The following is a 22346-nucleotide window of genomic DNA, read 5'->3' as shown; positions in this document are numbered from 1 at the left end:
TTTTAATAAAGGTAGAAAATGAGCAGAATTTTTAAATTAAAGCTTGAAAATGTTTTGTTGCATTAGAGCAATGTATTCATATTTTAGGGTCCTACTTCCTTACATTATGTATAAGGCAGCTAATAATGTCTTTTTCTATATTTATAAAGAAAAATTGTACATACAGCTATGCATTGTAGAGTTGTAGATTAAGAGTGTCAGATTAAGGCACAGCATTAACCTCAGCCATCCTTGTTCCAAAACAACAATAATCTTAAATACATGTTAAAATATGTTTTTATGGTTAATTACCATGGGAAACCTCATCTTTCTTAGATGTAATGGAAAACATAGAATGCTATAATGTTTGACAGATACAGAATCTATGCAGTCTTAATATATGCTGATAAGCATGAGAATAAAAGCAGTTCTTGTGGTAGTGGAATAAAGTGATGCAGCAGCAGCTTCATGTGATGGTCTCTGCTAATGGCACTTTTGACAACCCCTGCAGGTTCCATGTCACTCTATGACTTGGTTTATTCTGTTGCACTCATCGGAACGTGTTTCTGAATCTTTTATTTTAAATAGAAAAAATGAAGATGTAAACATTTTACACGGGCAGTATTACATTTGGATGTTGCCTTTAAATACACACTTCTGCTGAGTGGAGAGACTGAACTGAAACTGCATTTAGGAACTGCTGTAAAAGCAGTGGGAGGATGTGGTGGTGCAGCGAGCTTACCCAGGGCATGCTCCGTGGTGGGTCTGGGGTTCGAGTCCTGCTTGGGGTGTCTTGCGATGGACTGGCGTCCCATCCTGGGTGTGTCCCTTCTGCCCTGTGTTGCCAGATTAGGCTCCAGTTTGCCTTGGGACAAGTGGTTGTGGACATTGTGTGTGTGTGAGAGAAATGGTCTTAAATTATTCCATCACCTTTATATCTCATTTTCAGTCTTAGCACTGAGTAAATAATTTAGTTAGACAAAGACAGCTGCACACAGAAGACAGTAAAAATGTAGGTAACTCCAGCTATAATTGCTATTAACTTCTAAAATATGCAGCACGAAACAAGAAGTGTTCCACTGATGTGTGGATGAGTGACCCATTGTAAGTAGTGTATCTAGTAGTGTAAGTCACTGCGGTGAATACAGTATGTGGGCTGATAACACTACATAGTATCTATTGGAAGTTGCTTTGGAGAAAAGCATCTGCTAAATAAATAAATGTAAATGTAAATGTATGAAGAATAAGGGCACAGCCGCAAATACTCAGTGTGTCCTCATCTGAACGCAGAGGGCCCAAATAATGGATGTGAAAAGGGAGGAACTTTCCATACGCCTAATGTGCAGCTCTGTAAGATCCTTCAAGATTTGTTTCTTGTATGTGAAACATTGCGCATACGAGAACGCACCAAGTTAATGCCCTGTATTGAGCCAGATTGTCTTCATCATGAGCACAAGTTAGATAGATGGTGCAGATAGACACCCGGTTCAACAGTCACCAAAGCCAGGGCACAGTAGGTGCCACATGTACAGCGCTGACCAGCTCAGGGCACAAGATGTAAACTGTTGTAACTGTTAAATTAGCTCCAACCCCCTTAATGGAGCAGACAATACGCTAAACAACAAAACAAGGAAATTCAGATGTTTAGAATGCCGGGCTGTGATTCGCATGCTGACAGCAGGGATTGAGCAGACTAAGAGGGATGCAAAATCCCGTTGCATCTGCTGTTGAACTTATGAGAACAATTCCATCTAGTGGAGAGGCTGTGTATCAGACACACACACACAGCACATGCTCATTTGCGCGTCACAGGTTAGTGTAGCCTAGAACTTTTGTTTGTTTGCTTGTCAAAAACTTCCTTTAAAGCGGACGGCTGGTAGCGTAGTGGTTAGAGCTACTGCCTTTGGACCCAACAGTCACACATTCATGCCCTGCCTCTGGCTGTAGTACCCTTGAGCAAGGTGCTTACCCTAAATTGCTCCAGTAAAATTACCCAGCTGTATAAATGGGTAAATGATTGTAAGCATGTAATAATTGTGACCTTAACATTGTAAGTTGCTTTGGAGAAAAAGTTTCAGTGAAATAAATATAAGTGACTTACTATATTCAGCTACTCATTTATACAGTTGGGAAATTTTTATTGCAACAATTTAGGTTCAATGCCTTAATAAAGGGTACTAGAGTAGGAGGTAGAATTCTAACTCATTGGCAGACATATTATCCTGCATGGTGAAATACAGTCTGCAGCAGATTCATAAGCATAAATAGGAAAAATACAAACATCACATATTTAAGAAAAAAATGGCTTAAATTAACTACGGGATTCAGGAGTTCGTCTGAGAGAGTCTGTCAATTATGTACCATATGTACTGTGCTCGACTGTGTCCTTTAACTGCAAAAAAATGAAAATAATGTATTTCAGAGGATGTCACAACATTCTTTAGTGACATTTACTGAAACATATGCAGACACTGATGTAAACAGGTATTCAAACTGATGTCGTACAAATTTATTATACATTTCCATTGGTTATGGATTGCAGTGGTCCACTACACAGGGTGCTACATAGTAAGTAAAAGCTATAGTTAATGCATTCAGCCACTGTAAACATGCTGGCAAGCATCTGTTTGGAAATAAATAACTAAATGATCATACAAATCAGCTTAACAGCATTTGACAGCATTTATGCATAAAAAAGGAAAGTTGCTGTGAACTGCTGTTCAAAATTTCCAAAGTAAAAACAAGAATACTCGTGCAAAATTAAGTGCCACACTTCATCATATATAAAAATAACAGTAACGTAAAATTAAGGCTTGCAAGAGGAAGAGCATGCTGAGTGTCAGGAGATACTTAGTGCTTCGTACCGCTCCTCGCTTTGTCTACGTGTTCCACTCCCGCCATGATTTTCCTCTTGTTACCAGTGTTATTAAGTGCGATGCTGTGAGCCATTCGTGTGTGGGACTGTAAGCAAGCGGAAGTTTCTCTCAAGGAGATGTTAAGGGCAATGATATTACATTCACGAGCACATTTCGAGTTTGGTGTAATGTCTGAGCAATGTCACAAGTCAAAAACAAGGCTCTTTTCAGAAGGGTTCAGAGAAAAAAAATCTATAACAAGAACAGTAAAAAGGTTTTGAAATTACAGCCATGGGCATTTTCTTGCTGTTCTTTTTACTAGTTGGAGTCTTGAATTGTGTTAGAGCCAACGTGCTCTTTACCACATGTCACATTTGGTAGAGCTGGGTTTTGAAAAGAGGAAAGTGAAATTAAAATACGTATCATTCTCCAGCATTTACAATACGGGTGTTTCGCATCGGGGGCATGGTGGCGGGTCGGGGGTTCGAGTCCTGTGATTGGGTGCCTTGCAATGGACTGGCGTCCCGTCCTGGGTGTGTCCCCTCCCCCTTCGGTCTTACGCCATGTGCTGCCGGGTTAGGCTCCAGCTTGCCGTGACCCTGCTTGGGACAAGTGGCTTCAAACAGTGTGTGTGTGCCTGTGTGTCTGTGTATGCGTGAGTAGTTTTACACTCATAGAAACAAACACAGCCATTTCTCCAACACCAAATCGTACAACTGCTAACGACAATTTGTGGTTAAAAGTATTTCCTCTTATCCTAGGTAGGGTTATATTAAAGATGCTGATGGTTTTGTACACGAAGCACATACAACAGTCAAAGTACAGCTCAGTAACATAGCTTACGCCCGACTGTGTTTCACTGAAAGTTTTAGACCCACACACATCATTATAATCATGAAGGCCCATTATTGATGACACGAAAAAAGAAAAAAAATCAGTTATGACATGAAGTGCTTACACTGCGCAGCTGTATTGAACACCAGAACAACGCACCAGTGGGAACCAGTACAGCCTTGAAATACGCAGCCATCGCAGGGATGAATCCAGCACACACTGACTGCATATTTAAAGAATGTTGCAAGATCCATCATATGTCATATTTATGTACAGTTTCTGTTCCTTTGTACCATGCCATGCTAGTTTGTCACTATGGCTTTAAGTTATATACAGTGACAAGTGGAATCGTTCTACCATCGAGGGCTTTTAGGTCCATAAAGCAAACACCGAAATTGCCAAATCTGTGGCAGTCCACAAAGTGCTTCGTTTAGGATACCATATACCGTGGGAAATGAGGCCGGTGAACACAGTAAGCATACAGTTCACATGTGAAGCGTGCCATTACGGAAGGATGCTTACATCAAGACGGTGCTGAAATCTTTAAAAAATTACTTCCTGGCAAACATCCACAGTTTAAAAGAATTCTGACCTTTGAAATTCAGTTTCAGAACACATTATGCCAGTTTTTTACATGTTAGATGTTTCAATGGATGAATTAGTCATGTGTTTAGTATCTTAATCTGCGAAGAATCGTAGGAAGGAGTGCATTTAAAGAAATTTCTGAAAAACTAAACATGTGCTTTTCAAATCCCCAGAGAGCTGAAACAAAGCGGTCCATATCTATTTTTGTACCTCTTCTGAATATAAATCTTTAAAAAGACTAAGATAAAATAGACTTTTTTTCTACATATTTTCTTTTGCAGAAATGCTTGACATAAATGATTACATGGGTCATGCAAAGTGATTAATATGTTCCACCAAGGAAAATATTCAAATAAACATTATAACATTGTCATTTCTCCAACATTATCAGTCATAACAGTGCATACCCATCAATGGGGTATAAAGTACGCGTTATTTACATATTGTGATTCTCGAGAGGACTCTGGCTTGGCGGAAACATTAAAAAATACATTCCTATATCCTTTGATCAGCATGCAGTACAAGCCTTATATATCTTAAAAGACCCAACCTGTTCACTCAGTGATGAAAACTGCTCACGTTGAAGATGTTTGAACTGAAGACCTGTGACAAATTACTTGACACTATGTGGAGGAAAGGTGCATTAACGTGTCTCTACATGGACTGGACTTGTGTAAAAGTCTATTTAGGACTATTAAGGGAACTGACCTTGCATCACATTCCAGCTTCACTTTACAAATATCTTAGCTGTTGCTTGTGTTTTTAATCATTAAAATGGAAATTTGTCTCAACTGATTTCATTGTATATTACAGCCGCATTTGCAGTACTGCGACTGTATCATACCGCTGTCCACATTTTCACATGTGCACTTATTGTATTCCACAGTGACGACGCACTTATGCAGGGAGTTCTGTTAAGGACTAAATGTTCTAAATGAACGGAAATGTAAACAGAGGACGCAATGGCAAGACATACTGGATCCATACTGGACCAGTTGGAAACATTTCGGTCACAATCAAAACTGAAAAAAAAAACACTGCTCTCAGAATTGAAAATGCAAAACACTGATGCCTCTGAAATTACTGACACCATAAACTATTTACATTTCATACGATCTGCTTTCAAGTAACTGTACTTAAGATAAAACTGTAATAGTCAAAACCACTTAGGAAGCGTATTAACGACATTGTAATGTAGTGACGTAAATAACCGACTAAAGCCGATAGTTTGAAGAAATAACCACAAATCATACTGAGGCATAATGTTGCTTGTGTTTTCGTCATGAGCGGTAAACTAAATATAACAGGGTTTCCCCTTTACCTTCAGAATCATATTAAGTATTGCAAGTTACATTCATATGTCAACAGTGATAACTGGAGTATAGAAACCATGAATCAAGAGTATGGATTTTGTTGTGCACTTGTGAAACAATCATTACAATGAAGATATGTGTATGTGAATGAAAACATCTGCACTTTCAGCAACCTAAACATTTCCAGTTAGAAAATATACAGACACTTGACAGTCCAAAGAGCTGAGACTACAGCCTGACTTCTGCAGCAGTCCCCTTGGAGAAGTCTGCTGATTTAAAGCACTGACTCATGTAGGAGGTGTTCGCCCCCTTTACAAGGGACACTTCGAAGCACAGTCTCCTCGGCCCATTTTTCAGAGGTCCAGCCTACTTGGTGCCCGACCAGCCCCGGTCTCCGGGGGCAGAGTGTGGAGACGGAGCACAGGGGGTGCAGAGGTCGGAATCAGTGTCGGACTCCCCCTCAGCGATGTAGGGCCTGACCTTGGCACAGCGGGCCACGCCGCCAAAGTAGGCATTGTTGAGGAAGTCCAGATTCTCTTTGGACTGTGAGATGCTGAAACCGCTGAAGGACCGCTCCAGCTCCTCGTGGTCCACTGAGGGGATGGAGATGGAGGTATCGCTCTCTGGCTGCTGCTTGCCATTCTCGGTGCGGGTGTGAAGTGAGCCGCCACGATGGCTTCCTCCGTGGCCCCCCGAAGATCGGTCGTTAGCAGGGGGAGGGGGAATGCGGACCAAGGAGGGGTCGCCGACTGGCGAGGTGCCCTGGCTGCGCTGGTGCATCTCACTAATGGGGTGCTGCTGCCAGGATGTTGAAGGGCGGCACTGACTATGTGAACCCACTGACGCTGGTGGCGCGTCAAAGTTCTTCTGTCCCGTTGAGCTAATGGAGCGGATGATCTTGGTGATGGAACCGCTCTTCTCCATCTGCTCCCGGCTGTCCACTGGACTATGGTAAGGCGGAGCTGGGTCAGGCTCCTTGGATCCAAAGTAGGCATCTGTCTCTGACTGAGGGATGCCCATGCGCTGGACGTAGATGTTGACCAGGAAGTCCAACTTTCTCTCCATGGATATCACCTGTCAGCAGTAGAGACAGCGTGGAATAAGATGTAGAATCAGGGAAACTCTGAGAAAACAAATAAAAAACCTGCCTTACCTGTTTTTCCACTTTCATTAGGCGCCCCATCATACTAGGGTCCTCCGGCAGCTCCCCCTCTGTAGTGCCCTTGGGTCGGTCTTTATCTGCTGGTGGAGTACCTCTACCAACAATCTGATCAACTCTAACATTTGGAAAAAAGTAACACCTACAATAAAGCCTACGTTATTACTTTTTAAGCGCATAAGCATTAAAATCATCAGTAATATCAGTCAGTCAATGGCCATATAGTTGTTTAAGTCAAACCAGGTAGCTCATCAGTTTTTCATTTTCTCTGCTCATTATTGAAAGCTAAAATTTTTAAAGATCTGTTCCAATCCAGTACGATTTCTACACTGTTCTTCGAGTGATGTTTATGTTTAATAATAATGCAATGACATGTAAATGCATCAGACTCATTTCATAATTTCAGATTGAATGAAGTATACAGCCAGAAATAAAAAAGTGCAGGTGTAAAACAGAAAGGGCCACACACTCAGGTAGAGTTCTCGCCTGCCAAGCTGGGAGCAGGTGGGCACGGCATGGGGGCACATGCACTGGGTGGGATGGAATGGGATGGTATGAGATGCCTACAGACACAGAAGGAGACCAACACGGTTCTGTTACGCTTCTCAAGGCTTTTTCTTCTCGCCGTTTTCAGCTGTCTACAGTGCGCCAGCTAAAACCTCTGTTGTGCTCTGTATGCTGGGAAAATCACAGTCAATGAACCGGGCAATTTTTTCTGCAGCATTCCGGAATACAAACTGGAAGCTGTATTTGTCCACCTTTTTTGGGTTTTGACATTTCTGATCCAAACATTTTAAATACTAGTAAACTCACTGGCATATTCTGTCAATGAAAGAAATTCCAATGCAACCCACTGCTGAACCTGTCTCTGAGCTCAAAGACTATGTTTGCCCAGCTCTGCAAATCTAGTTTCTACAGCATGTGAAACCAGTTGGAACAAAGGTTATCTTGCCAAAATCAAAGTGATTTATCAGACATACTTCATTATGCTTCATGCCAACATGCATAAAAACCGATCTGTTATGTTTTGTTGGTTTAGCATCAATGCTTGGTTAATTCTTTGAATACAGTGACTGAATTTTGGCATTCTGTTATTTCCAGTGCATTCCAAGCATATCAGCATACTGCTTTTTATTCAACTATGTGGCCAGATACTTACCAGTATCAGCAATAGCATACTAGACACTTTTGTGATTGAAACGTATAATGTCGATTGTGTTGACGGTTTATAATGCATTAACATTCAGTAGCTGGATAGTACGCAAAATTATTTCACACTGTCAACACACCAACTGAAGTGTATAATTAGATGAGCAAAAATGAGAATAAAACTGAAACCTCAGAATGCATTCAGACATGAAAATGCAAACATGGTTAACTGGATTACCATTATATGAGACGACATTAAAGCGTGACAACTGCGAAAGAAAATACACCTTCAGAAAGTAACTGAGTATCACCATGCAAGAATCATGTTAAATAGTTCTTTTTCAGACTGCAGCACAATTTGTACATTTTTTTAAACCGCTTTGGTTCTGGTCAAAAAGCTGCCACATAGCCTGAATCAAAAAACAGATGTGATGATGCTGATGATCAGTAACAAATGCTCTGATTAGACAGATGCAGTCTGGTGAATCCTAACCTAGGAGGGTATTGGGGTGACACTTTGAGTCCCTTGGTTGAATACTTCTTATGGCGGGGAGTTGTGGGGAGAGGGGGACCCACAATCAAATCTATCCTGGCAAGGCAAATAGAGAAGACACCAGCACAATGCATAATGAAGCGACGCATGTGTTGGAGGACACACATCAAATGAAACAAGAAGGAACACCAGGGACCAGTCGAAAGACAAGGACAAATAAGTAAAAATATATTCCACCCACAAGTAATCTGAAAACTGTTTCAAAAAACAGTTTTAGTATTTTTAGGTCATACAATGGAAAAATGCAATACTTGTACTGTATACTTGAAAAGCGCAGACAAAGCGATGGTGACATTTTCCCATCACGTTCTTGTTTCATGAAGTTTGGAATATATTTACTACACACGTACGTTGCCTATTCTACTAATGTGTAGCAGCTTGTAGTTTTTATACTGTGTTATTCTGACAATATACTGCACAGCGAATTGAAGTAATGGGGAGCAGAAGCTGCCCCTAAGAAGAACACTCAAGAGGAAGAGCAATGGTCTCTCTAGTGTCTTTGTAGTTCAGTCATTGTTTTCTGCAGATCGGCAAAATTTTGTGAATGTGGATTTATTATGAACGTCCTTCTTGTATTCCGTACTTCAGAGGTGTTTGTACCATTGACATTAAGGAAGAAATGAATGCCATCCCATGCTTGCAATGCAAAAGGCATTTTCTGACCTGAAAATTCCTTTATACATTCCCACAGTAATGAACTTCATTAAATTTTTCTTTTTTTTTTTTTTTTTTACCTTCTGTCGGTAGTGTGCTTTGATTCATGGTCAGAGGGTAAAATTCTTGGTGAAGAAGTTGATTATGTACCAGCATGGGGAGTTTTATGCTCTTGCAATAAAATAGTTTATAATTGCATAAAGATCCTGACCCCGGAACCATAAAAATATTTTCACATTATATCTATTCATGTCTTTTGGTGGAACAAACAGGTGGATAATGCAGCACATAACCGCAGGAAGACACTCCACGAACATCAGACAAGTAGGAAGTGGGACATGCATTGCAGAGTAACCCAAGTGCAGTACCCAGTGCCCGCTCGGTACTCGACACAAAAGTTTTCCAGAATGGGAGAAGAGAACGTTAAATGGTTCGGCTGTACTGGAGGTGGGGCTTAGCATCTTGCCTGGACTGTAGGTTTTTGATCCGCGCCAACATGTCCAGGTGGCCCGCTGAGTACTGCTCTATGACATCCATCACGTCGTAAGGCCTCAAGCTCTCTTTGAACTTCCTCTTTGAAACCATGAACTTCATTATGCTGAGGGAGAGAAAGGCTTTAGACTGATGTCTGTCAAACATCACACACACTCACACACACACACACACACACACACACAGCTTTGTTGTCTCCCACAATCCACACTGTTGCCATCATTCAACTGGCATTCTGGATTCATAACAACTAGAATAATATCATATAAAAGCCATATGGCGAATGAATGTTCTCTTGCAAAAAGTATACTGTTCAAATGTTATGTGGAAATATTTAAAATGTATTTTTCAATGTTATGCTGAATTACAGTGACATTTTGATAAGATTAATTTAACAGATATATTAATGTATTCTAACTTCAAACATTAAAATGTGGGCCTACTGAACAAAAAGTAATATTTTGAAGAGGTAGAATTCCAGAGAGTACAGTGGTTAAGAAAGTGGACTTGCAACATATTTCAATTCAAGTTCCACTCCCTGCTTCTGCTACAATAATCTTGAGAAAGTTATTTAACGTGAATGACTGAAAGAACAAATGAAGAAATGAACAGATCCAATCAAAACACCTGGCTAAATAATTGGGGTAATTTACTGGAAGTCTAGGCACTTTCAATAAAAGATCAGGCTAAGCACTTAAGTAAGGGTAATAAGAAGGCAACTAAAACAGAGGAATGACAGGGGGCAAGTTTTAAAAGTAACTACAAACATACATTTCAAAATCATAAACTAAGAAGGGCAAAAATGGAGAGAGTCTTATAAAATACCACAAAGACATTGTTTTTACCTCACTCCCTCACTGCATACCTACTTTTTTCTACTTGTGCAAATATTAAAGGCACTTCAGGAAAAAAAAAAAAAAAGCATGAAACATCCATGCCTTCATACAATTCTAACAGAGTTCTTGGTTTTTTTACAGGGACATCCAGATCTGGGCTGATTTCCATCTCCTTAAACAGAGGTGAAGAACAGCAGTGGTTTGCTGTGATTAAGTGGCAGTTAAGATACACGCTTGCTTATTTGCTCAATTCAAGTGAAAACTTGGAGCGGCAGTGAAAATTGAAGCATGCCATGGAAATCTCTTACCACACAGCCCTGATTGTAACTTTTAATCCCGGAGTCAAGTCCTGTGGGACAAACTCACAGTGGCAGCTCTTATTGTCATCAGCAATGTCTTCTCCAGGGAGGCTGGCTTCTACAAAACACAATGAGGACACCAGAACTGAGCCGTCCATATGGGCAGCGCTGACTGCTAAGCTACCAAGGAAAGCGCCTTAACCTTCAGCCATCTAGGTCTGATGTTAGCATGGAACCAAGCGGGAGCGAGACAAGGCCACGGACTTGCACAGCCCAGGAGTTGTGGATGTGTTTCGACACCGGTCAAGGGAACGAGGTAAAGACCGGTAAATTTCACGTGACATTGTCCTTATGCAGGAGAGGGGAGAGGAACTCGGCACGACCAGAGAAATGATTCTTACAGGTAGAGGATTTACCAGTCCACTGTGGCACAAAAATATTTCTGTAATGCCTGGCACAGCCCTTGTGTTCTGAACCGCAGTCGATTAATGCCCTGCTCCACATTACATAACTAGCAGCTGAAGTCGTACTGAATGAAACATCTCATACAGTTATCAGTTTCATCTGTCTTATACACGGGGCTACAGATACGCAATGTGAAATATAGATTTTGTATAGAATATACAGCAGACGGCCAAAAATGGACCATCGCCACAGATACACAGTAGAGCGGCCTTTGCTTATGTTGCTGATCATATGCTGAGCATGCTTCATTTATACATTTATCAATTATTTGCTTTCCTTGCAGTGAATTTTGAGGAGGACGTTTTTCTACAAGGTCACTGGTACCAATAGTAGGTCTAGACTGGAAAAACTGAAATCTAGGATAAAATGTGAGGGCTTGCCGAAGTGCTGATAATTTTGAGCCACAGCATTGACCTGTTTCAGAGACTTTCTCCAGCAGCCTACTGAGCATGGGGCAGGAAAAGGTTGAAACATATTCCAGTTGAGCAGAAAAAAAAAAAATAAAATAAAGAAAAGAACACTACAGAGCCTTGAAACTGCAACACATGTCTGCCCAAAGGAGGTTGATCCATCGAGAGGTGAGCGATTTCACTGTTCTGTAGTTCTCCGCTCTAGGCCCATTGAGACCACCAGGAAGACCGGGTGATCCAAACAGATCGGTTAGGGTCCTTCATGCAGGCTCGGGTGCAGGAGAAGCAGCCATCTGTGTGCATAGCTTACTACTTACTGTAGTTTACATTCAGAGTCATGGAATGATGAGCCCTGTTAGGTGCTTATGGAATGTTTTTAAAGTCTGGCATGCATGGGGAGTCTTAGGTATCAATTCCAAAACAGCTAGTCTCATTTGCTTGCTTTGGCGGTCAGTCCCTAGCAGATGTTTGATTGATTTCTTACTGATTAACCCTTCAATTGCTGCAATAAGTGGGAAAAAGAAGAATGAAACAAATGCTAAGTAACTGTCCTGTAGAAAAAAATGCTTCTCGTGTTTTGCAATTTCTCCAAGCAATGAACAGCAGTGACTTCACCCTTCTGCTGCTCTAATGATTTTTTTCTCTTCTTGATATCTGTATTTCTGCAAACTTTATAAAGCTACAGAGTAGGCTTTAAATGCTATTACAGTATCCTCAAAAAAACATTTATATGCATTATCAACTGCACAACATCTCAACACAAACTAATGTACTTATTATTATTATTACTTAATGGTGATCACAAACTCCTGGAAGAAATGTAAATGTAACAAATTAATACTTCAGTCATCCATGTGATAAAGGGAAGGGACTTTAAAGCCTGAGCTTTCCTGTACCTTTAGGAGTACAACACTATACCTTTAAAAGTAATATAAGCAAACTGAGCAAAGCAGTATGTGTATTTATTTCTAAAGCCGGAAGAAAGTTACTGGTACAATACCGAATTTATTGTCTATAGAAGCTGTTCTCAAGATCACAAAATAAGTTCTCAGTTGTTAGGCCTGCTATTTTTATTTTCTTGATATATATTTCGAATGAGTGATTGGTAAATATAATTTCATAGTAAATGCCAATTAATTTTCAACGCTGCCAAACTGTGATTCATTTTTTTTTATGAAACAAGAACACAAAGGTTTTTTAAAATAATTCTGTGAAACTGTGTTCATAAATTGGGAAATTCAATTTGAACTTCCTTTGATACAAAAATAATTTATCCTGGGTAGTTTGGAATTGTCAATAAACATGTGATGATAAACTAATTATTTAATACTAGCAATATTTTTAAGTGATCTTGAGAAACTGATCAACAAAAATACAACAGTCCCATTATGATTTGTTGTACATATGAGAAATCGATAAAATAATATTCAAGTTAAAATTAAATTAGTAAAACATCAATGGAGATTAAACTCTTGTTTTAGTTAGACATGTCCTCAATACCTGACTGTCCAACATGTAAAATTTGCCAAAATTGTTGACATACAGACAATATACATATGTCTGGATATAAATATGTGTATGACAGATGAAATATCCAGAAAAAAGTGTTGATCATGTCGTACTGACCGAAGAAATCGTAACAGTTTTGCTACAGAGTCATAACAAAGATGCTATGAATATGAATTTTGGGATAGTGAAAATACTAAGTTCATAATTCAAATGAAAAAGCCATTATGTCATTGTGTTCAAGCAGAGTGACAGAATGGTCATATGAACACCCTGAATAGATATTGTTTTGGCATTCAGTAATTAAGAAATGACAGACATACAGTACACTACTAATGATAATAAGATTTATATAGTTCATATCATACCTGTATGAACCTTCAACCTCCTGGTTCAGACATGACTTCTATTAAAGAATCTGTCTTGTAGTTGAGTGCTTATTTGAGGCATAGTTTCACTTCTATCAGAGTAGTTACATTGCTGATGCAAGTGAAAGCCCATTTAATTCACAATATCAATGTGGTTATGTAGTCTTACTTTGAAAAGTTAATACTACACATTTTAGATGGTCATAGAAAAGAGGAAAAAAATCATCAGAAAACTATAAATACCGATAATTTAAAACGCATGTTTCTAAAACTCAAAGGTGGAAACCACTGACTAGAATTTTTGATAACAAACAATAAACAATTAAAATGCTTTTATATATTAGAACAGCACAGTATTTTTAAAATTATTTTGCTAATATTTTATTCACGGAGAACTTGTACTATATTGCATATATGTGTATATATATATATCGTTATCATATTTGGTTATCTGTTTTGTACTCATATTTCAAACTGAAACAAAAAACAGAACAAGAGGAAAGGATGTAAAGCCATGAGGTAAGTGTACTACATATTTGGTGGTGTTACTGAAGAAGCTGCAAGGACCGCCAACCTCCCCTTCAAGGGTCTGACCTGGGGAGCTCTTCTGTCTGAATTCTTCATCCTGCATCTCAATCAGCACTTTAGCATGGCATCAAACAGAGAGATGGAAAGGAGTTTGTGAGGATTTGGTTTTCCAAAACACAAGGGACATAAAGGGCTTCATTAATTAGAGCACAGCACGTGGAATGCGATGACACGGGACTTTATCACACAGCGATAAAGATGGGACCAACACAAGGCACTCATCTTTGGATGATTTAATGTACTTTATATGTTCTCTACAGTACTTCCTTTTAACTGTAATAGTGAAGTCATCTGTAGTAAAACCTGGAACTGATTGTTACTACCTCAAGTTCACATTTGGACTAGTCATTGTTTTTACAGAACATTGTGTTAAATATAAATGAGTCCACTACACAACAAAAATAAGTACAAGACAGGAACCACGAGTGGACAGAAAGAAAATATTAAATACACTTTTTTTTCAGGAAAACTATGCATATTTTTCAGTACTTCATGTGTGCGTCAACAGTACTGCTTCCACTCATAGCCGTAATCATTTATTCTCATATTTCAGATTTCTTAATATTTGATTCCAAATCAGAGCCATGTGACTATTGATTAACTTTGATCAAAGTTAAGGCATGATATGTACTGCTTCAAGACTGTGAGCTTCCAACAGCAGTTCAGCCAGAACGGTTATGTGCTGATTTCCTGAAGCAATCCTGTGATGCGATTCAGATACCCTCACCTTCTGAGTTCTGGCGTGATGCAGCCCCCTTTATGCGGAAGGCCTGCCGGGCACGGCTGCGATCTCCGAAACTCCAGCTCTTGGGCACCTTGCTGGGGCTGTCCTCATTGCTGTTGTCGGCGCTGGGTGAGCGGCGCATACCCTGCCCCTGGGGAGAACCCTTGCCCTTGGCCCCTGAGCTCCTAGGGCTGGAGAACACTCTGTCCTTGAGGCTCACCTTCTGACTGGAAGGGAGAAGGTGGAACAGAGGGTATCACCTTCAGCATCACGTACATCGTGTTGCCACCGCTGAGGCAAGACATACAGTACTAGTTTGAGCACCCTTGGGCAATATTGCGTATTGAACTGGACAGAAGAGTATAAGCACAGTGACCCACAGGTGGCCTACATATCTAGGAACTGCTGAAGAAGAGCTGGGAAGACATGCTGACTCATTTCCAGCTCAAGCTTGTTGACCATTTACACCATAAAAAAAGAAAAATTACTTTCTAGCAAGTGGACTCAGACTTTTCACTGGTTCTCCACCTCTAATCAAACTCAACACAACACCATCTAATCATAATGCAGAGAGATTTTTAAAGAGACCAAGAGGTATCGAAAATGCTGACATTGTTTTAAAAACATGACTAAAATTACCATACACAGGTGCGTTTACATATAAAGTTTTACCAGAATCTATAACGCCCTTTAAAATATGTTGGAATCACGAGAAATGTTTACATAATATTTGACAATACAACAGGATCTACTGATCACCTGAACAGGGAAGGCTGTGAGGAGATAAATACCGCTGTCTACACATAAGAAAATCCCTGTAAAAAGTCATATAAGAACTTCTGTTCTCAGGAAATAAAAAATTATTCTGAAGTTTACTTTCACCGACATTTCTCATCAATCATCAATATTATCATAAAATGAAATTCTGACTCATCTTGGTAGCTTTGACGGCAAAGTAATTGAAGTGTCTGTTATCCTGTGAATATTCTCAGTTTAAAACCAATTAAGGAAAGCATGCTTGGGAAAAATAATAAAATATTCACAGTGCAGAAATGAATGTCATGCAGTAAATAATCAAATGTTCAAATGCATTGGAGCAGGCTGCCCTTTGATAATTTGGGACTAACATTCGCAATTTCAAAACGTATTATTTTGATGCAACTCAAAGAGCTGCGTTGAGGTACTATCTAGGAAAGACACATCGTACTTGATCACACCCTGGCGCAAGCCCCTTAACTGACATCTTCTCCATACCAGGTACAGTACACCTTATAATGATTCTCACAGGCTCCACCGGGTGACCTGGGACCATAGCAACAGCAATTCTCCTTTGTTTGCAATCACTGACTTCACATTAGTACAGCCACATTGGCAGGAAGTCACTCTGCACACCCACCTGGGGGAAGCCTCCGTCTGAGCATCCTTCCTTCAGTCAGAGAGACAGAAAACACAGAGAGACATGTACTGTTAGTCACACACTCTCACACTCCTTTCTCTTACTGTGGTACTATGGTACTGTGGTTTCTGACTATGAACACAGTGCGTTGGATGTATATGTAAACATATATATTGCATTACATCCTGGGGTGGCAGCTGCTCCATACAGGACAAAAAAGCCCTACAGAGGGTGGTCAAAACAGCTGAGGAAATCATCGGCACACGGCTACCAACAGTCGAGGACGCCTACACCACACGCTGCCTCAGAAAGACGATGCGCATCATGAGAGATCATAGTCACCCCGCATGAGCATTTTTCTCTTCCCTGCCATCTGCAAAACTGCTTAGGTCTATTCGAACCCGCACAGCTAGGTACAGGAACAGCTTTTACCCCGCTGCTGTAAGAGTATACAACACTAACCAATGTGCCACTTTTAGTAACTAGAGTCGGACCGCTCCTCCCCTCCCAAGCACATTGGTAAATTACACTGTCACATTAAGCATTCTCATTTTCTCGTTCTGAGTTCTCTGACTGTTGCCATTATTGTTACTACTGTTACCATTATTTATTGTTATTGCTGTCACTGCTGCTATTATTTACTATCATTGACGCGGTTTTGTTTGTCATTGTTTTGTTTGTGCAGTATTCCTATTGTCCTTGCCCATAGTCTGTGGATAAGCATTCAGGAAGATTTTCATGATACATGTACATGGTACTTGTATCTAGGACAATAAACTTGAAACGTTACTTTACAAAATTACACCACCATGTCTGTAAGGTTAGACTGTGATTGAGCAACTGGTAGCACATGTCCAGGATTACCCTTTAATGAAGGATGTAATGAATCACATAACCATAAAAAAAGGTTTAGTGGCTCCTCCCTTCATCGTACAGCATTCCGACTCGGGGAAAAAAGTCAATATGTAGTCCCGGCGCGTTGGATCACAGTTAAACTGACCTGAATGACAGTCCTGACTTGCTTTTCAGGTTTCTCAGAAGGTCCAGTTGATTCAGAGGTGGAATAAGTCTGTAATTAATGTTAAAAAGAATTGCAGTTCATTCTGAAATAACATGATTTTAACAGAATCTTCTAAGCCAGCTCATGCATTTCTGTTAAAAAAAGAAAAAATACCTGGATATTAAAAATGAAAAAATACACAACACAATTCGCCATGAAGACCTCACTGAAGACTGATTAAGAAGTCGTGAAAGGTGTACAGAAGTGTGGTCCTCATTACTTCCTAGACATAAGAATTCAAAATATGCAATAAAATCTGTAACGAATGTTAACAATTGTATGTGGGCTTGCATTATTATGTTGAAGGAGAAAATTTAATATAATTTCTTTTCGTCTTCATCGTACTACACTGTGTCACTGTCACCCCCGACCGCATCCCAACCGCGCGCCTGATGACCACAGAGTATAGAAGCAGCTGGTCAGACGCACTTGGCCGCAGAACCTCAGCCCGAAAAGACACGCTCCTCGTCCACCCTCCAAGACCGCTACGTTCTGACATTGTGAATATGACTCCTGTGTTCTGGAAATAAATGCACTTGAGTGTTAAGTCCGTCCGTCTGCTTTCCTGCGTTCGCCATGACACACACAGGATGAATTTTTTTGGGTACACTTCCAAAATAATTTCTGAACTAATTCCAAACAGACAAGATGCATTAAATCAGGTGCAACTTTTATTACATAGTATATAATTAAGAGAAGGGAGTGGCAGGGAATTAATTCCAATAGAGACAAACTGCTTTGGAAGGTGAGTAAATGTGTTACATTCTAGGATCACTGAGCCCATCACGCAACTCAGAAAATGACTACGTCTCTGTTAATGCGTTCGTCTGCATAGCTCCACTGCAATTTACTATCAGTGTTTGCATTTAATGAGTGAAAAAAATCCTATCTGTGCATAGCTTCCATATGCAGCATAACCCTCACTTTATCGGCCTGAGAAATTGCCAGGCTAAATGATTTAACACTAGCAAACACAGGGAGGATGACAGAACCAAGAGTCAGTAATTCTGTATAATCATAAGAGGGGAATGAGAGACACAGTAAATACCTGTACATTGGGACGGACACGGTTCGCTCATAGTAATCCCAGGTGGACTGCAAGTCCGTCCGCGTGAGGTTGGTGGCGTAAAATCTCCAAGCGGCCTGGTTTAAAAGACGCAGAGGGATGAGATGAGGTCTTCGTCTTGCATGTTACAAGGCAGGCCATCCAGGTAGAATGTGCACACAGAGGATAACTCAGCTGCCCTGGTGCACGGATGCTTTAAAAAGGTGACGCAGCAACCCAATGGTCACATACACAGTCGCTGAACATAAAAGCATAATGTACAGGTTGCCATGGTTCACACAGACTCCCTGGGTCCTTGTGTTTCACCTCAAGGCGGCTTAAGAAAAAAAAACGGGTATGAATGCATTCATGAAAACGTTTCGAAACTTCAATTTATATCCTTTACACGTAACAGCTGAAAAATCAATACATTCATTCCAGAGGAACTGTAATGAGTCAGTAGGTGGTGTAGTAGTTAGAGATACTAATGAAACCTGGTATGGACTCCTTGCTCCTGCTGTAGAAACCTTGATTAAGGTACTTACCTTGAATTACATGGGTAAAAGTCACAAAGCTATACGAATGGGTAAATCACTGTAAATAGCTTAACGTACAAAAATAATGCAGCATTGGAAAAAAAGTGTGGGCTAAATGAATAAACAATAAGACATCAGACAGATACTGTTATATACACATTATTCTGTACTTTTCTACTATGTTTTATGAATAAGAAAATCTGGCATTCTTGCGGTGCTATTTCATGCGCCCTTAAAGTTTGGGTTAACAAATGAAAATGAGAGCTGAGTTGAAAAGGTTTTTGGGAACTATTTTATCTTATTTTACAAACTTTTAATGCTTCAAAACACCAGCTGGTGCTACTGGGGTGTAGCAGACACCGGTACAAAGGTTTCAAGACATTTTCTTTTAACGGTGCACTCTCTAGCACTTTCCTCAGACTGGAGCTGCATTCAGTCACCTGGATGAGACCAGCTGCAGGGTTCCTTCGCTTTTCAAAATGTTTTTGTCTGTGTTGCTCCTGGACCTTCAGGGCAAACCCAGAGCCCAGAATACCCTTTGGAAAAGAGAGAGTACAGGCTGTCTGAGAAAGGCGCCGTGAAACACCATCAATGCATTTTACGGATCAGGGACCTCGGAATCGATACCTGCAACAATCATAAAAAGTGACTCCCTTGGCTTTTTAAAAATATGTGCATGACAGAGAAAAAAAATAGAGGGAAAAAAGAGACAGAATACATCAAATTGCAGTGCTTCAAGGCAGAGCTGATATTCTAAGTAAATTCAGGAAGTATCAGTCCTATCTAGTCGCAAAGAAAGTCCCACATTTGTGAAGTGTAGCTCTTTAATGTGACTGCTCATAGTCTCAGTATCCAAGCAAAACATAAATGTATTCTTGAAAATTCATAACTCAAATGTTTCTAACCCAAGCAGCCTGTCTACAATAAATATTTGTGATATTTCCTCTTATTTTCATTAATTACATCAAAATAAACTACTTTTTCAATGGTTTTCCGTTAACTGCACCTTCTACAGAATGCTGCTGCATGAGTTGTGTTTGATTTTCCAAAGCGCTCCCATGTATCTCCTCTACTCATTTCTCTGCACTGGCTTCCTATATAGCTGCCGGAATCAAATTCAAGACCCTGGTTATTGTCTACAAATGCATCAATAGAACTGCTCCCAGCTATTTACAGGTCTTGATCAACCGCTACACCCCAACTAGACCCATTCGCTTTTCTACTTCTGCTCGCTTGGTGGTCCTGTGCACAAAAGGTAAAGCTCGGAGGTTCTCGGTTCTGGCTCCGTTGTGGTGGAATGACCTTCCCCTGTCACTCAAAACTGCGGAAACTCCGTCTACATTCAAGAAGGGTCTGAAAACTCAACTTTTTCCAGATCCACTTCGCCCAAGATCTCTCCAGCTCATTTAGGGTGTAACTGTTCATGCATCGTAACTCCATAAGCATCACCAGAAACAACATTTATTTAGCCACTACTCCGGCATTGTACTTGTTTATTTGTGTATATTATAATATTTAAAAAAAAAAAAAACTGGTGAGAGGGTATCGGCATTTGTCTATCCTGTGTTTTATGCTCCTACTTGAACAATGAACCTCGGTGCAGCAAGTGGTAGGTAACAAACTAGGTTTGCTTGAGACTTTCATGTCTGCAGCTATGTCTCCTTCTCTCAATGTAATGCATAAATTGTACTTTTGCTGAGATGTACGTCGCTTTGGACAAAAGCATCTGCTAAATGGATAAATGTAAATGCAACTGTCAGTTTCTGGCTACGTATGTCTCGGGTAATCATAGTGTATTGTGAAGTGTAAAAAGGTGTGTTATTAAATGAATTAAATGTGAAATTAAATTTTACTGGTGGTATTTGCATGTGTGAGAGCAAGAATATGAAAAACCTTCTGTTGACAATACCTGGAATACTGCTTTCAGTGAATAATCATGTTTAATATAGTGCAATATCGGAAGAATAGCTCCCAGGAAATTCTCCCAAAACTTACTGCTGGAAGTGCAAAAAACGACACTCCAATGAGGGTAAAGGTAGCAGCGAGAAGCCGCCCATTCCACGTTATTGGGTACTTATCACCATACCCAATAGTAGTCAGCGTGATCTGAAAAGCGGAACAGAAAATACATCTGAGCAGGCCCTTCATAACCAACAACAAACATGTTTCAACAAGGGAAAAGACTATTTATTGGACCATTTAATGTCCATTTCTACATCTGCAGTAGCTGCCAATAGTACCGAATGGAGTTTACCAACTTCTTCTTCTGTTAAAGTGACTTACAAGTCCCCACCACAGTGCATCTGCATAGGTTTCAAACTCCTTGTTGTCCTCTTTCTCAGCTAAGTAAACCAGGAAAGAAGCCAGGATGAGGCACAGAAAGCCAATGTACCAGGCGGTGATCAGCTCCTGTAAAGATCAGACATGGCATTATTACAATTGCATCACAAGAATTGTTTGCTTACTGCATGCTTTCCTTTGAAGTGGCTTATAGAGCTTTTCAATTTTTACCTTTATTTGTTTGATTAATAGCATAAGCAGTATAGCTAAGGAAATGAGATTAAGTACTATGTACAGTGCTGTATCAGCTCTGAGCTTTATGAAATCTGAGCCAAACGCTCTTTTACAAGACCAGGTTCTTAACCGCAGCCCTATATGTTGATTGTGATTAAATGTCAACGATCCTACACACATGTACACCCTACACGTTCCTTCTGAACACATGTGTTCATACACTTGTTACATAGCTGAGTCTTGCTTGAACCACCTAGGAGCACAGACCAATGCCTTGAGAACAAACTAAATAATACATCATACTGTATGTTTTAACTGGTATCCCTGTCAGTGTCATTTTGTGTGGGAAACAGCACAACTACATTACCAGCAAGGACTTCTCCACTCCCACAGATATAATCTCCAAAGCCACTATTTAACAAATGAGTTCATGGATAAAAGTTCCCCAGATTCATCTATTTCTTCCCTCTCTACAAGCTTTTGGAATGTACTTGAGTTCTGTCATCATTCAGGTTCTAGATTCCAGCACATCATCAATCTTTTCATCATATCATAATTTTTTAAAATAGAAATTTGCAGCCCTAACTGCTTTTCATTTTGACACTACAGCAAATAACAAACTTTACCTCATCTGTCTTCGATTATAAAATCTGTCTGTAAAATTCATTGAGAAGCAGTTAACCATGGCAGACTCCAAAAACCCAATCCATACCCCGTGGCAGTTAATACAGAGACGTAATAAGATGTATCAGCCTTTATTTGTCCTGCACATGCCACTCTGGTGGCATCTTATTGGTAAACTGTATTAAAACTTAGCAAACTATACTGCTGTACAATTTCCATTTTTCTCTCAACTTCACTTTTTACTGTGAACAAGTTATAAGCAGCACAAAGGCTAGCCAGTTTGATTAACGTGACGGGACATATTTCAGTCAATTATTCGCTTAGCTTGCGATCTAAAATTATCTCATACAGAAGTCTATTTATGGGACTGTTTTAGCTCAAAATAATCCAAAGTCTGGTTCA

The 22346-nt window shown here is 40.0% G+C and overlaps 1 protein-coding gene across 5 annotated transcripts in view; it reads right to left on the bottom strand.

Annotated features, from left to right (window-relative positions):
- Window positions 1-3426: 3426 nt before the first annotated feature.
- The window catches only part of kcnq2b (potassium voltage-gated channel, KQT-like subfamily, member 2b), a 35801-nt gene continuing 16881 nt past the window's right edge, over window positions 3427-22346 (bottom strand). The window contains exons 5-18 of one of the 5 annotated variants that reach the window (XM_029247829.1): window positions 21090-21215; window positions 20802-20912; window positions 19247-19342; window positions 18274-18368; window positions 17166-17234; window positions 16166-16195; window positions 14773-14996; window positions 14052-14099; window positions 12068-12085; window positions 10718-10826; window positions 9548-9679; window positions 8368-8463; window positions 6720-6843; window positions 3427-6640 (exon numbers count right to left, since the gene is read on the bottom strand). In XM_029247829.1, the coding sequence (XP_029103662.1) occupies window positions 5933-6640; window positions 6720-6843; window positions 8368-8463; window positions 9548-9679; window positions 10718-10826; window positions 12068-12085; window positions 14052-14099; window positions 14773-14996; window positions 16166-16195; window positions 17166-17234; window positions 18274-18368; window positions 19247-19342; window positions 20802-20912; window positions 21090-21215 (1986 nt within the window). In that variant the 3' untranslated portion in view covers window positions 3427-5932. Of the gene's footprint in view, window positions 6641-6719; window positions 6844-8367; window positions 8464-9547; window positions 9680-10717; window positions 10827-12067; window positions 12086-14051; window positions 14100-14772; window positions 14997-16165; window positions 16196-17165; window positions 17235-18273; window positions 18369-19246; window positions 19343-20801; window positions 20913-21089; window positions 21216-22346 lie in introns of those variants that run through there. The other 4 variants (XM_029247830.1, XM_018725890.2, XM_018725891.2 and 1 more) reach the window with 4 other exon arrangements.

This window comes from Scleropages formosus, chromosome 22 (assembly GCF_900964775.1).
Source record: "Scleropages formosus chromosome 22, fSclFor1.1, whole genome shotgun sequence".
Lineage (NCBI taxonomy): Eukaryota > Metazoa > Chordata > Actinopteri > Osteoglossiformes > Osteoglossidae > Scleropages > Scleropages formosus.
Note: the sequence above shows the minus strand (reverse complement) of the source record. Positions and strands in the feature narration are given on the sequence as shown.